The sequence below is a fragment of the Anas acuta genome, chromosome 1, assembly GCF_963932015.1.
Source record: "Anas acuta chromosome 1, bAnaAcu1.1, whole genome shotgun sequence".
Classification (NCBI taxonomy): Eukaryota; Metazoa; Chordata; class Aves; order Anseriformes; family Anatidae; genus Anas; species Anas acuta.
This window is the reverse complement of record NC_088979.1, coordinates 142879286-142895762: the sequence shown is the minus strand read 5'-3', so window position 1 is coordinate 142895762 and position 16477 is coordinate 142879286. Positions and strand designations below refer to the sequence as shown.

Sequence of the window (16477 nt, the reverse complement as noted above, 5' to 3'; positions counted from 1 at the left end):
AATTTATTTAGTCTCTTCCTGAGTCCCATTTGTATTTCTTGAATGGAATATGCAACAGTACAGGCATTTTTAACCTGTTCTACCTCAACTCTGACTTCATGCTTCCTGGAGAAGAGAAGCTGGATGGCACAATAGTCTTGCCCTTTCCCTTTCACCCTTCTCCATCATCCCCATCCCATTCTAAAAAGTATTAGGGTAACTTCTCCAGAACACAAACAGCTTTAGTCTCTTGACTTTGTCATATTTAGACCAGCCTAGCCAAGTACCTACAAGATAGTCAGCAAACTGGGACCTTCTTTACAGTCTATTTAGCTCCTGCCATAAATATATATTGCTGCTTTTTTTTTTTCAGTCCATCTGGCCTTACTTCAAGTGTCCAAAGCAAAATGATCATAAGGGATTCCCCAAACCAACTTACTTCAGAAAAGGAGGTAATGGTACAGACAGTGGTGACAAGTGACAGAATTTCAGTTTTGGTACCATAAAGGTGTAAGATAGCGACAGTCATGACTCTTCATTTTCCATAGCAAAATTATGCAGCTAGTTAAACACACACTTCAGAGACCACATCAGCACTAAAGAAACTATAATTTTCTTTAAAGTATTACTATCCACACCCCAGACCTCATCAGCCAGCTGGTAATAGCTTTTCATCATTTATTTTAACACAAAAGCAATCAATAAGCTTTTCCTCACAGTTCTTTTACTGCTGTCTATGAACTCGAGAAAAACTAGAGTCAGAAAAGATGCCAGTTATAAAACATACACCGTACAATGTCATCGTTGCCTTTCTTATGGAAAGGGATTCTAAAATTCCAACCAATTTTGAGATAAACATGGATTAAAGCGGTTTCAGTGACCTACAAAGAAAATCTTCATACATCAAACCATGATCAATAGACTCCAGCATCAAAGAACTGTAAGTAGATCAGATTGGATTGAGCAGATTTTCCTTCCTATAATGACTGTGCCCCGTGCATTGTTTTATCCTGAAAACATCTAATGTGAAATTGCAGTATGTATCACACTTGTTATCTCTGTGGATCATTCACATACGCTGAGGATGTTACACAGAATGCACATGTGTACAAACACACACACAAAAAACAAATAAACAAACAAATAAACTCAGCTACCAACTGAAGTTTTATTCCTGTACTAAACAGCAAGCAAAAGAACATTTTACAATTTTCAGAAATTTTCAACAGTAGAAACATTTTGGAGTATTCTCAGTCATACCAGACCATCATCAACAATAAGACAAGTCTGGAAAATTTAAGTAAACTGTTTAGAAAGACCATATTTTATAATACTTATAATTTATAGACACACTTGCCCCCCAAAAAATTAGAAATGAAAGCAGCAACCATCCTCTTATGCCAGCAGCAATGCCATAGCATTTAGAATAAATAGTAAAATAAGGAAAAAATGTCTAAAATGAGGAAAAAATGGTGTTTTGTCTACAGTGTCCTGGATGAGTTTTTTCCAAATAATATGTACCAAAAATAACTTAAAACTAGCAGAGCAGTGCAGCACTGGTGACTTCACTGCGTGCAAACAGTGCTCACATGGCTACCTCTGAATATTTCATCATACTGGGATGTGTTGTATTTTGAGTTTTAGATAAAGCTCTAAGTCCAGCAGTAAGCCTTCCAGTTTATTTTGGCTTATAGCAGCTATCTTTAAGAGTTTGCTTTTAGCAGCTTCCACAGTTAAAACTGACTCACACGCAGAAACCTTGAAAAGCCAAAAGGACAAAAAAAAATTGTGAGTTGCATTACAGTGGGTGTCCAAGTCATAACAGCAAAATAAGGCTCCAAGCAATTGCATGAACAAGAGCTACTGAAGAGAATCAACATCAAAATTAGTCATGGAAGCTGACTTGGCACATAGAGCTGCCAGAAAACTATTAAAGCTGTAAAGAAAAGTGGCATGGGATCTTTAAAAAAAAAAAAAAAAAAAAAAAAAGAAGAAAAAGAAAAAGGTACTCATCAAAAGGGTTCATAGTTTATGTATTTTGGCAAGCTTAATAACAGCTGTACAATACTCAACCATGCTGTAAATAATAAAGTAAAAATGGCATCAAAATATTTCTTCTAAATGATACATCTCAGTCTCAGTGTACCTACTGCAAGCATGATATGGGAAGCCTTCATAAACTATTCTGAATTGCAGAAAGCACACTTCATGCATGCACTCATTTCCTTTACCATCAATGATCTCCTTAAGAAAAGGATGACAAAAACATTAACCCACATAGGAAGCGGGGCAGGAACGTGGTGGCACAAAAGCAGTGCCGGGACAGAGGAAGAGACACAAGCCAGGAAAATTCCAAGTGAGAAGTTCAGGTCCTGCCCTGCAGGAATAGCTCAGTACAGAATCAACTTGTTCCTTGAAGCAGTAACACAAGCCCTGGAGCTAATCTTCCCTCCACCACTCCAACAGCAGCTGTGATCGACAGCACCCAGTGCCGCCCATGGCACTAACTCAGTGCCTGCAAAACAAAGTCCCCCAGCTATGGAAAAAAACTGGAATTCAGGACTTCTGAAACCTCAATACTGACTTTAGGCAGAGGTCATGAGCTGAGAAGGCTCACACCATACAGCCCACACACTCTCAGTGACTAAGGGATAGACCACCATCACCACATCACTTCCAGTTCTGAGCTCCACTTTCCCAAATGTACTTAAGTATTTGCTCTGCTCAGATGTTCATCACAAAGTAAGCAATTCTCATGTTTCTACCAGACTAAGTCATATTTTTGTACTTTAGAGCAACTGGATGCGCTGAACACCTTGGGAAAAAACGCCCCTTCAAGACATTTGTTTGCTGGTTTGTGGTCATTTACCCCCACCCTGTTCTCCTCCTAACTGCCAAGTCTGAGCAGCGATTACCTGGAAGGAATGTTTTCTGAAGTCATTTGCAGAACAGCTCCTAGCCTTCAGAGTCTTCAGTGAGACACTGCAAAGGACAGGACAAATGTACGTCTTTACTAAGTGCAAGACCCCAGAATGGTCTAATAATAATAATAATAAACTGCTCCAATTCACAGGTGTGTCATTACTCCGCACCTTGCCAGCCTCTCACATCCAGCCATGCATAAAGAAGAGCCTCACTGCACCGGTTTAGTATGGAGATCTGCTTTAGAACCGATTCAACAAATTTCATGTTTTCTAAAATCTGGCACAACAACTTCTAGTATCATCAAAAAAAGCGTTAATGCCTGCATTTTGTCTTCACCCATACAAAGCATAAAAGATGCAAGGCCCTGCGAACAGACCAAGAGCAGCAGTGCTGTGTCAGCAGGTTTGTCCTCCCACATCCCATATCCCGAGGACTCCATTATTCCATGGGAGTTGCAAAGAGAACAGTTTGTAAACAGGCACCCAGACTTTCCAAAACACTGAGCTCTTCAAGGGGAACTGCAGGCTTTAATAGCAACATAGTGTGAGGAGACAGTGCAGCCCCTCAGCTTTTTATTGTTTTAACACTCAGCATACAGCAGTAAATGGCAGGAAAAAAGTGAATCAAACACTGAGCATGTTTAAGAGCTCTGCAAAGTAGCAGCCTGAAGACAATGTATAAATAAAAGCAAGTCATGTCAAACAGCATTCCACAGTCATGCGTCGAAGGAAAAGCAGAAAGACTTGTCTGTTTGAAGAAAACAATTGTGATCATTTATATGCAAGCCAGCCTCCTATATATTGACTCAGGATTTCACCATTCAGTGACAAGTCTCCCTGAAAGTTTGATATGTATATCTATCATAAACAAAATCATGCAAAACCCAATGTTTAATAGGTTGTATTCCTAAACACTATTTGTAGTTGGGAGTTCATTCAAAGTGCCTTTTTTTGTGAGACGATGTACCAAAATGGAGCTTACCATCTTAAAACAATACCACTACTGAGTACAACCCATCACCACCTCTGCTGGCCCCCAAAGACAGTATTTGAGAACAAATCTCCTTCAAGGGATCATGTAGCAGATTACACTGACCTTTATTTGTTTGCATTAAGCATAAACATCAGAGCTGATTGTAATAATCCACCAAAGATTAAAAAAAAAATCTTTAAAAAAATAATTAATTTCAAACAGACATTTAACAGTTCCTCTGCTACATGGAAATGGGATGCCCACTATGAAAGGCCAGATGCTCAAATGGATTAGAAGAGTGTCTAGCCTTTAAATCCTGTATCTGCAAAACAAAGCTGACCCAGTGACCTAAAGTAAAATTTAATAGTAAAAAATATGTATATTCGATAGCTACACATAAACCATTCAGAAAACGAAATAAATTTAAAAAATATAAATCATTTGCTCCAGACCATTTGGACCTTTACACAGTGCTTGTCAGAAAATAGAAGAAGCAGAGCTTGGGAATGCCAAGAGCAAAGCCCCCCTGTTTATTCTTGGATAAGGTTTAGCAAAGGCAGTGGAAAAGCAAGCTTCTCAGCACACCACCAGCTAGCAATCAGGAGAAATCACCTCTGGGAGGAGTGCACAAGACATTACCTTTATGTCAATATGATCATAGCTTTCTGTTCCCACCCACAGCCACCTTACCAGAAACCAAACAGAGAACCGAAACACATCCCACACCAGCTCCAGGATAACTAGCCCTGGGGTGGTTGCCCTTCCCTCCTGATGGCTCTCAGCAAGCTTCAGCCCAGCTTCTGAAGGGTGAAAGTCTGATCTCTTCCCAAGCACAAAAGCCAATCTGCCCCCTGCACTCTCTCTAACAACGCAATTACAGACGTGCAACCGGCACGTGTGAACAAGTCCACTGCAGCCCATTAAAAGCACATTTGGCATAAATCACCCGCTTCAACGGGAACAGAATGCTTAAATTCTGGAGAAGGAAGGTGTTAAAAAGAAATCTTTTAAATCACAAGGGTGAGGCAGCCTGCATTGAGAAGACTCACCCAGTTCCACCAACGTGCACAAGGAACATCTGAAAGGACTTCGGGCACATACTCCAGGCTCCCACAGGCATAAGAAAAGCTCATATATACCCAACAGTGCTGAGTACTCAAAGAAATGGGGAAAAAAAAAAAAACACTCAGCCCCTCTCTTTCTCTCCCACCCCCCCCTCAGCTTTTGTTAGGCACAAGGACTTGCAAAGCCTCTTGTAGGTTAAAAATTTGCCATAGTCAACTATGTTGCAATAGTGACTTATTAACCACATTGGGAACTTTTCTCCCAGACGCCAATGCACTGACATTTTAAGTGCACAAAAGCAGAAGTCAAAATTAGGGCTGACACAGTTTTAATTAAAAGCCTCTAGCAATATCCTCCCCTGTACCAAATAAAAATGGCAGTCCTGCCAAGAGGGATGCAGCGTAAGAGCTTTATTTGAGATGGGAAAGCCCCTACAGGACTAAAAATATCTGCTGCTGTAACATTTTATCTATTTGGTGTGCAATAGGGCTCTACAGAATGAATTTCAGTGCCCCTTGTTTAACACTATAATTTGAACTGCACATAAACATTCATTGTGCATTTTTGGGGAAAAAAAAATATATATATATACCTTCTCCCAGAGCATAACAAACGTGTCTTTTAGGAGACACAAAAGCCTTACAAAGCACACACTTCTAATTCGTGTTCCTTTCCATGAAATCCTCCCACCAAAACAGCCCAAATATTTGCAGAACAGCCTGAAAAACTTGTGAAAAGTCTCGGTACAATTAAGCTATACGAGAGGAAGACTCCAAAATTTTCGGTCAGTTTGCGAGTTGGAAGCAGGGGCAGAGGGTAGGAGCAAGGAGGGAAAAACCTGCTACTGCATTCTGCTTACCTTACACTGCTTCCTCCGTGCAAACTGCACGAAACACCCCAAAGGTCTATTGTACCACTGGCTCTGCTTCAGCCCCATCTCTCACCCGTCATTCCAGTATGAGAAACACAACCCTTATCGCATCCAAAGGAAAATAAAAATCACTCAGACAAAAAGCAATCAACGTGAAGAGGCATGTAAATCAAATGGATTTGGCAGTGAACAGCATTTCATAAAGACAAGAGATATGAATTGCTCCATTTGTGTCAGTTTGGCCAGTTATTGTTCTGACTTACTACTTTAATGACCCCAAATTAAACTGCTCAAACTGAAACAGAGAGACAGAAATCTTTAAAACACAGCCACCCTCCCCTCCCCGTAGCACTCTTAACAATAAGCACTATTACCATGGTACTATCGTCCCTAAATCATAAATACATCGCCCCCATTAAAAATTAACTGAACGCGTTATGAATTTAGCACTGACCTTACAAAAAGCCGCATTTACTCCTCTTGGCTAGAAACCATTAACAGTTCGGGCAAAATCCTTTTATGTGCTGCTCCAGCTCGCTCATTCAAGCCTTCCATTACCACACTCCATTGCAGATAATTGCAGCCAGCACACGCTCCCCTGCTTGTGCCGGTTCCCAACCCAGCACGGATAATCACATTCCAGCGGGGAGCGAACAGATGGCAGCCTCCATGGTAACCAGTCCTTCCCAGCTAGTGGGAGCACTGGGAGACTACCGGGGAGCGGGCAACAAGCGCTCTTTGTGCTTCAGCCTCGCAGAGCCGTCAGGAAGGGAGAGCCAGCTCGCGGCGCTCACTGGGCATGCCTAGCAGGTGCCCTGCCTTCGCGAGCAGGCACCGAGCACCTTAACAAAGCTCTCCACCAGGTTTAACCTTGACGCTGCCTGGGCCCATGCCACGCCAGGGAATAAGGGGCGTAAAGCACAGGCTAAAATGGAGGCGGGGATAGCAAGGATTTTCATGTGTTTTCAACGCACAGAAGGGTTCAAAGAAATTAGCTGGGGGCCGTTTTCCCCTTAACAAGATTATTTTCTGAAAGAAGGTTTATTTCCCCTGAGTGGGAGCCTCCTGGACCCTGCAACAGCACTCCCAGAGCATTCTACAAACTCCCAGTTTGGGTTTTAGTCACCAAGAATTGACCAATTCCTTGTTTTTGATCTCACGGCTTCTGAGGTTTATCTGCTCCTGCATCTGCCAAGGTTGATGCTGATTCAGCAGGCAGAAGCCGCTGTTTCTCTGCATCCAGGCTGCCGGCGGGGGTGTGGCTGGAAAAGCTTTATTTATTTATTTATTTATTTAGCATCAAAGCTGTACCTGAAACCACAGCTCTCACCGGACCAGATCTTGTGCCGCTACACACTCCAGCAGTGGTGTGCACCAACTCAGCACGCAGCCCTATTCCCACACCCCTCCTCTGGGGAGGAGAAGGAAGTGGGTTTTCAAGACCAACCAGCAGCAATCCTGTCCATGAAGTGAGAACAGCTACAAAAGAAAATAAGTTTTACATGCCTACAAATTGTACAGGACCTCATCTCAAAATATTTAAGGTCCTACTCCTGGATGTGAGAAGCACACAGTGCAGTAGCCCATGGACCCATGGACTGAACGTGCTGATATTCAACTTTCCTCTCCCTCGCTCTCGAAGCCACGCAAGGCGTATGACTAACAGTGCGTCAAAAGTCTGTGGGTAACTTTATTTAAAACTGAGCCAAATTTGGACTTTGAGTTCCTACATGCTAACTTAGGTCTGGCAAGTTACTCTTTTGAGGAAGGGAAAATGGTTTCCTTTTCTCCCTTAATGGCACCTTTGACCTTGTAGCTGGTCCTGCAAGGCAGCACTGGTTCCTACAGAAGGATGCAAACTTCTGCACCAGGACCCACCACCACAGAGAAGCTCATCTGTTCCCGTGACTCCAAGCAGAGGTCAATTTTCTTCCCCCCTTAAACTTTCAGTTTCACTGTAAGGAAGTAAGGCAGTTTTGTTTCACAAGTGCAGTTAAGTTTTTCTCACACTGATAAGAGACCCCATTATTGCACAGCTAGCTCTGGAAGCCTCTCCAACAACCGTGGCCAGAGCCCCATCAGTGAGCTGCTATACCCACCCGTGAGGCCATCCCCACAGCCAAGAGGAGCCTGGCAGCCAGACAGCACCCAGCCTTGGGAAGGGACTCACACCCCTCACAAGTGACAGACAAGGAAGAAAACCCGGGTCTGCCAGCTCCCACCCCAGGGCTATCAGATCATTGTGCCTCACACCGCTCCTTCCCACCCGCTGCTCCCACCTCCTCCTGGCACCACGGTGTGTGCTCCAGGCTGTGCATGTCACTTTTCATTTACTCTCACATTGTCGAAGATGGAAGAAAAACCTCTCAACGCATTTTCTGCTCCTAAATAAGCCATTTTTACATCACCAAAAACGTCTTGATCAAGTATGGGCACCAATCCTACTCATTCACTGCCAACAAAGGTAAAATAATGTAAGGAAGGAAGCCAATTTCCTCTTTAACATTTGGCAAATGTTTTTATTATAAACTTTTCAGTGTTTAAGCATTATGAAACATATGACATTCCTTGCTTTTTCTCTTAAAAGTAAAGAACATGGCTCAAAAAAAGAGTTTTTTATATTTGTCTATTTTATGTATTTATGCATTTCTGGAACAAAAAACGTAGCAATTTCAGTTCTTGGCAAACACACTGACTTCAAAATTACTGAGGTTCCAGTTCAGTTTTAGTCTTTTTTCCTTCAGGAGAGACCTCCTGCAAAGTTTTTTTGTTTTTTTTTTTTTTTTTAGATTTATGTTAATTCTGACTGATTTAAAAAAAAAAAAAAAGTAGTTACTGAAATACAGCAAACAACTTGGGCATCGGAAAACCCATTCCAGACACTGACATAATTCCTCAAGCTGTACTTCTACAAGTACTAGATGTACTCACCACAGGACTGCTAGCAGAATAAAGGGCAACAGCAGTCAATATCCAACTTTTTTTTTTTTATTTATTATTATTAAGTCTAATTTTAACCAGTTTTAACAAGCTACACACAATACTAATCACAAAAAGGGGTAATAGGGTGCACTACAAATCTTGGCAGAAGCAATATGTAAATTACATGCAACAACATTAAAAAAGAATCCTCTATATATTTGATATATTTGACAAAAATTTAAACTGCTTGAAATAGAGAGAAGAAAACAGCACATTCAAAATGCTTTTGAGGAGAGATGGAGGAGGGAAAGCAAACATACCCATCTCCCTTTATTCTTTAGCCCCATTTAGGCCAGAGTTTAGTAAGAAATTGGTTAGTCAGAAGGTGTCAACGAAAAATGAGCAACATATTGACATCCTGTGTCCTGAATTTATTTCATTGAAGGGAATCCCATAAAGCGAGTGTCTTTTATAATGATGATGCCATGTACGCTTCAGCTTTTTCCAGTCTCAGATGCTATCTGATAGATGGAAACTTTGGTATTTTACTGAAATTGACTGAGACTCAAACTGGATTTTAGAACTGTATGTTATTTAAATAGGATTAATTTTTTTGACTGCTGAAAACCTATCAATCCAAAATCAATCATATGAGTTTAGAACAATGCATGTTATTAACCTGAGAAAAATGTTAACAGGTGTTAGTCTTCATTTCCTGTGTTAAGATCTAAAGTTGTATTTATAAATCCAACCACTGCATTTGGGTAACCAACAACAGGTCTCACATGTGCATGGTTTTGAACTTTTGCCCATTTCTCATACCTGTTTTCACAGTTGTACTAAAACCACCCTGTAAGCCCTGGCAGTGGTATCAAGTGTAAGTCAGTGCCCGAGATAAAACACTACAATAGACCATTGATATGCTCTGTTACAGGATCACCTGTTTCTGAAAAGAAAGATAATTTTTAACTCTTCAATGTGAACTTATTTTTATAATTAAAGTTCTAAACAGAGGGATACAGCTGTACATCTCATGAACATTTGTACCATTGGTGAAAAAAAACAAAAAACAGCACACACACAAAAAAAAAACAAATTATCCAACATACCAGAATGTAACATATAACTTTAAAAGGCATAAGGTTACTTTAAATTCTCACACTTGCTTCAAAAGAGGAGGAATATCTTTTGTGAAAAAAATTAAGTGGTATAGTAAGCAGTAAGTCTGGTATATTACCATTATGAGTAATAGCTTCAACATAACATATATATATTTCTTTTAACTTGACAGCATCTAGTATTGAGGAAGTTCACTTTAAGGGAAATAGGATGTCTAACTTTTTAAGAGTATAAAAAAATTGTTTGTGTAAGCAATTGTAAGGGCCAAAATTCACAAGTTTTCTTTTTACTCATCTACAATATAAAAAATTCCAACATTCAGCATTTTTGGTGATCAACATAGAAGGGGTAAGGCTCCTGCACTGGTTCTTTAAGATCCCTTTGTGCAACACTTACGCTCTTCCAGTCCTATCTCAATTGGTTCTCTTCCCAAATTGTAAACCCCTGTACTTTGCAGAAGAAAAGCAATGAATTAAACTCTGCTGACAACAAGTACTTTCTCCACAGCACCTCTACAGATATAAAGCAAATAGAGACCTCACATCTGGGTGGGCTTTTCTCCCCTTACTTCCCAAGTGCTTCAGGACCCCATGGTTTCCAGTCAGCACATGCTTCCTCAAAGTCACAAAAGCAGCAAGACTACTGAGTTTCCTCTTTTCCCACACCGTGCTCAACAGGCTTAGAGCTGCACATGTTAGAGAAGAGAGAAGAAGCAGCAACTGTTTTTGTTGTTGTCGTTAAGACCGCTATTTGATTAAGTGTTTTAAGTGATAAACATTTCCCTTCCAAACTGTTGCTGCTAATAAAAGCAGGATTCACAATAGAAAGACAAGCTAACTCCTTCTCACCAGTTCAATGACATGGACTGTCTCCAGTCACTGCAGCGAATCATTCTTCCAAAGGTTACGACAGCTGTTTATGTGGATGTTTATTTTTGGCAGCTATCATTAAAGGACAACAAAGAAACAAGGACAGAGCTCACACTAGGCCATCTTAGTGACCCACAAGCATTTGTAATATAAGTCTGAAAGTTACCATTCCTTCACAGCTGTCCTACAGCACAGCTTTCAACTTAGGATTTTTTTTTTTTTTTTTTTTACGGAGGAAGGAAAGTCATGACTTCCACTGTTATGTCTCCAAACACCTAAGAGCAGCACCAACCCAATACACTGAAACAGTTATTCCATTAGCTGCAAGTACTTCAGTTTCCTAATACTTTAAGGCACCTCTTCCACTGAGCTGTATCAGTTGTGTCTTCAAGTTAGTAATATGTCTGTAGGGAAAGATGTTGGCTTTTTTCTATGATACATAGAATGCCAACTAAAAAAATAATTTAAAAAGTCAATCAAAAAAATCCACTTGCCAACCCAAAGGTCTGAGATTAGAACAACTTCTTGGAAATTGCTAAGCACAAAGCAACAGCTACAGTTACTTTAATAAGTTTGGTTTTGTAAACAGTGATTATTTTTAATATTAGCAGTACAAAGCACTGCAAACAGAGTTTTTAAGAAGAACATACAATAGCACAGCCTCCCTGAAGAGGACGCAGCAACTCAGGCCTAGCACACAGAAGGCATGAGACAGCTTATACTGGTGGTACCCAGAAGCAAGAAAGAGGTCTGGAGCTGGTTTTGCAAGACGTGCATGAACAGAGGGAAAAGGGACAGCCAACATCAAGGGGCTTACATTGCAACAACAGAATAAACTGACACAAACACTTTTCAATCCATCTGCATTAAAAAAAAAAAAAAAAAAAAAGAATGACAAAAGCAGCACTGGATTTTTGCTGAAAACTCAGTTTATCAAGGTAAGACAATTCAATTTGGTGTCTGGAAGGGTCCAACAATAGGGCATAACAACCAGCAGACGCGCCTGATTATTTCTGCAATTGCACAAAGCGTTTCCATGGAAAAGCAGCAGCCTTCTAGTTTGACACATTCAGCGTCTGACAGCCGAGCCAGACAAAGCTGAGACATGCAAGGCTCAAAGAGAGATCACAGGCGGCTCTTTGGACAGGGTTCTGAGCAACGCGGGACTAAAACCAGCTCTGGGGGAGCAGCTGACCCCAGGGCTCTGCCCTGTGCTCTTTATTTACCAGTTAAGATCCCAGTGAAAGCAGAACAGACATGCACATGGGTGGGAAACACGGCCATGGGACCTTCCTCTCTCCTCAGGCTTTACTGAAGAGCTTCTGAGAAGCCTGGATGGGAACCAGAGGACAGCTGGGTTGCTGTGGCTTGGAGAAGTCCCACCAAAACTCATTCTTGTTCTTTAGAAATTAAACTTCGGAAGAAAGTAAGTTGTTGTAACTGCAGAACTTCAGCTGGTGCTTCACAGAGGCAGCCTGAGGTACAGCTGGAGCAGCGGTGCTCAAGCTGCACTAAATATTACCTCAGCACCCTCATGCTTTAGCCCATTACAGGTGGCTAACCCATTAGTGGCAAAGAACCCAGGGAAACAAAATATCTTAAAATGCATTTAGCAGACGCATTCATATAATACACTTTGATTCCATTCAAATTCCTCTCCAAACTCACCAAGCACTGATCTGTCACAGGCTTCTAAGATTGAGAAACACCTGTGCTAGATCCAACACAAACACTTCTCCGAGCCGTCCACAGCAGTCCTCTGACAAAGTGCCAGATCAGTTTTACAAAAACACCTTCCTTTTCCCTCGCTTGAAGCTCCTCCAGCAGGTCAACGGATCAGGCAGCTGCCTAGGAAACCCACTGCGGTACTTACACTGTGGTAGAGAACGTCCTGAGTCTCCTGTCCCATCCCAACCCACAGGGAGCAGCTCCACTGCCAGTGCAAGGAAAACCAGCAGTGCAGGATTTACTGGTAGCTGCCACAGCCACAGCACTGAATGCCAAAAATTCCACCCACATCCCATACCAGCTTACACTAGTGAGTTAGTTTTTTTTAAACAACCCTGCCTTACAGTACTGCTTAGGCTGACAGCAACTACACATTACACTGCAGGCACCCAAAATATTCCTGTGGTTTTATTTTGTATGTGTGTCAATGGCTCAAAGCTCCCAATGCAGTCTATCCCTTCCCAAAAGGATGAGCAACCAACTCTGCAGCTGAAAAAAAGTGAAGGTTTTGGCAGAGACTGCATTATGAATACTAGGGGTCTAGATCACTGATGGGGTTTCCATCCAGGGGGACCCACAATAGATGTAGAGCATTAGAGGCATACAGCAAGAAAACACAGGTCATCTCTTTCAGATTATTTTCAATATAAGTAATAGGTTTAGTATAGCTTACTCTTGTACAGCATTTTGCTTGCAGCAAGGATATCATGGAGATTTATATTTTTACTACTGACATATAGTACAACAAAGAGGGAGCGACAGCTTTCAGGGATTTTATTCTTTTGTTACAATGTGGGGGAAAAAAGGATATTGGCACACAGTTCACTCCAATACCTTGAAAGATCTAGTTTTTTTATAGTTTGTCATTAATGCAAAAGTTCTTAGTAAACATAAGGATACAGAAAAAAATTTAAACAGAATCAATCAAGATGTACATATAAAGAAACATTCCAAACCACCTATACATTACAAGAAATTAATAGTGACTGATACAGATACATACAGAACAGAACTAATTAACTGAACTTGCACACTAAAAAAAAAATTTGGAATCAAAATTGTTTAGTTCATAAGATTGATTTACTGTCTTCACTATAAACACTGATGAGGTCATTGAGTCAAAAGACCATGCACTACAAAGAGGGATGAATATTTAACAGCATCTCTATGTCCCTCAAGTAATACAAGATAGTGCAAATGTTGTGTATATATATCTATGCATATACATTATATACGTACTCTACAGTGAAATGCTCTTTATTCAATCTATGTTTACATTTTAAACAGATAGAATATAGGCATACCAGTAGAGACAAGTATTACCTTAATTTCAGGTTTGAGAGAAGAGACTACTTGGTGATGCACTGCTAGCTAATGATGTGGGTGGGCTGAAGTGGCATTCATCCCTCCTTCCCACACCCACATCAAACATCACTTATCCCAGACTGCATGTGACAAAAAAATAGGAAGAAAAAAGCAGAAAAGTGACAGAAAATAGGCTCAAATTCGAACAGAAACCCATCGTGTGCTGTGAGGAAGGTCACGAGGTTCTACTTCTCACTGCAGTAACAGCTGCCTTTGATCAGTGCTCTCATGTTCTGCTTCTGCTGCTGCTTATCCATGCGATGAGAGGTCAATTCAGAGCAACTGCCCCAGTTTTCAAAGCCCTCGGACACTGACAGATTACTTCTCCTTCCTCAGTGACAGTGAGAAACAAGCATTCTTCTTGTCATTAGCAGAAAAACTACATCTAGACTACAGAACTCACTCCTGCAAGAAGAATCTTGATCACAGGCTAGAACAGATCCTATTTGACTCTTACTGTCCTATAATGCTTTAAGAGAGATCCAATATCACCTACAGGCCAGGGTGAGAAAGCTACATATATCTTTATTTTCAGATATTTCAGAGACTATCCCCTAAGTCAGTAATTCACATCAAAAAGGGTAAGCTATTAAAAATAAAAAGGCAAAAAGAGAAGTCTACTTACAGCTACCCATGCCTTATATTGAAACACCATTACCATGAACAGAACTCCACACAATCCAATGTTTTTGTGCAAGTAACTCTGCCCTTCTAGGAGGCAGTCTTTAAACTGGGCTTAGAACAAGCATTATCAACTCATTATATAAAAAAGGAAGTTTTGGATTTCATAACTCACCAACATATCTCAGGAAACACGCAACAAGAAATATTTCAACACATACTAACAGACTAACAGCAGATTGTGCGAGTGGGCACATAACTCAGAGCAAATGTTTCTTTAAAAAGAAATAAAAATCCTTACAGGTTAAAATTCACTTGTCTCGGTACTGCCAATAAGGAGAATCCTATAGCTATGTTCTATCCCACATTACCTGAGCTATAGTCTAATTGCATCTTGAAGAGTTTAAGAGCCCTCATTTATTAAGAAAATGATGGACAACTCTGGCTATGCAAAATGACTGTCACTCAATGTATAAGGGTTTCTGTGTTTTAGATTGTGAAGAACTATAAACACCCGAATAAATACAGAGAAAGGACTTGTATAAGCTGCTTCCACTTATAGTCTCGCTACTGTTGTCATAGTAGTATCATGTCTAGCAGGAAGTTATTATCTTTCAGTATCAGAAAACTCATAAATATGACAATCACGTAAGTTGCATTTGGTGCTCTTTCATTTTTCATTCCAGGCCCAGCCAGCATGGGTTTGGGCAAATGCTGCCTGACCAACATCATCTCCTTCTAAGAGCAGGTAACACTCCTGGTGGATGAGGAAAAGCCTATTTATGTAATCTACCTAGGCTTTTGTCAGTCTCCCACAGTGTTCGCCTAGAGAAGCTGGCAGCCCATGGCTTGGACAGGTACAGGCTTTACTGGGTTAAAAACCGGCTTGATGGCTGGGCCAGGGGAGTAGTGGTAAATGGGGTGAAATACAGCTGGCAACCAGTGACCGGTGGTGTTGTCATGGGGTTGGTCTTGGGGCTCATCCTCTTTAATATCTTTACTGATGATTTGGATGAGGGAATTGAGTGCACCCTCAGTAAGTCTGCAGATGACACCAAGTTGGGGGGAAGTGTCGATCCACTGGAGGGTAGGAAGACCCTGCAGAGAGACCTGGACAGGTTGGGTCAATGGGCAGAGGCTGATGGGATGAGGTTCAACATGGCTAAGTGCAGGGTCCTGCACTTTGACCACAACAACCCCATGCAATGCTAAAGGCTTCTGGCAGAGCGGCTCAAAAGCTGTGCAGAAGAAAGGGATCGGGGTGAGAGAGGGGGAGGTCAACGCTTGCCTGAACATGAGCCAGCAGTGTGCCCAGGTGCCAAAGGCAGCCAACAGCATCCTGGCTTGTATCAGGAACAGAGTAGCCAGCAGGACCAGGGAAGTCATTGTCCCTCTGTACTCTGCCCTGGTGAGGCCACACCTCAAGTACTGTGTTCAGCTTTGGGCCCCTCAGTACAAGGAGGACATCGAGGCCCTGGAATGTGCCCACAGAAGGGCTACGAAGCTGGTGAAGGGCCTGAAACACAAGTCCTGCCTGTGAGGAGTGGCTGAGGGAACTGGGGTTGTTTAGTCTGGAGAAGAGGAGGCTCAGGGGAGACCTCATTGCTCTCTACAACCTGAAAGGAAGTTGTGGGGAGCTGGGGGTTGGTCTCTTCTCACAAATAACTTGTAACAGGAGTAGAGGGAATGGCCTCAAGTTGCACCAGGGGAGGTTTTACTGTACAGTAAATAAGAGAACCAAATGGATAAAGGTTTGCAAAAAGGAATTCCCCCCTACATGCTAAGGGTCCCCACAAACAGAGCACTTCAGAAAAGGCTGTCATCAGAAGACTGTATTAACATCCACTAGAGTTCCATCTCCTCAAATTTGTTTTTGAAAACAGAAAGAACTATCAGCTAAAACAATATACTGAGCATGTGTCTACTGCGCTATTGCTCTATGAAGTATGAAAACTTGGATTTCAGAAAATTGTCATTTTATGATCAGCACATAATATAGCTAAGGAAATACATGAATGGATGAAATTTTAGGAGACTACAG

The 16477-nt window shown here is 41.4% G+C and overlaps 1 protein-coding gene across 15 annotated transcripts in view; it reads right to left on the bottom strand.

Annotated features, from left to right (window-relative positions):
• The window catches only part of FGD4 (FYVE, RhoGEF and PH domain containing 4), a 109458-nt gene that overhangs the window by 63414 nt on the left and 29567 nt on the right, over positions 1-16477 (bottom strand). For 2 of the 15 annotated variants that reach the window (XM_068662175.1, XM_068662218.1), the window contains one exon: positions 2895-2961. The exons of 4 other annotated variants lie outside the window; for them this stretch is intronic. Coding sequence is in view for 2 of the 11 variants with exons in the window: in XM_068662135.1 (XP_068518236.1) it covers positions 12596-12746 (151 nt within the window). In the remaining 9 variants the exon portion in view is untranslated. Of the gene's footprint in view, positions 1-2894; positions 2962-4925; positions 5032-5800; positions 5914-6266; positions 6599-12595; positions 12762-13773; positions 14196-14440; positions 14574-16477 lie in introns of those variants that run through there. 9 more of the 15 variants (XM_068662194.1, XM_068662224.1, XM_068662211.1 and 6 more) reach the window with 9 other exon arrangements.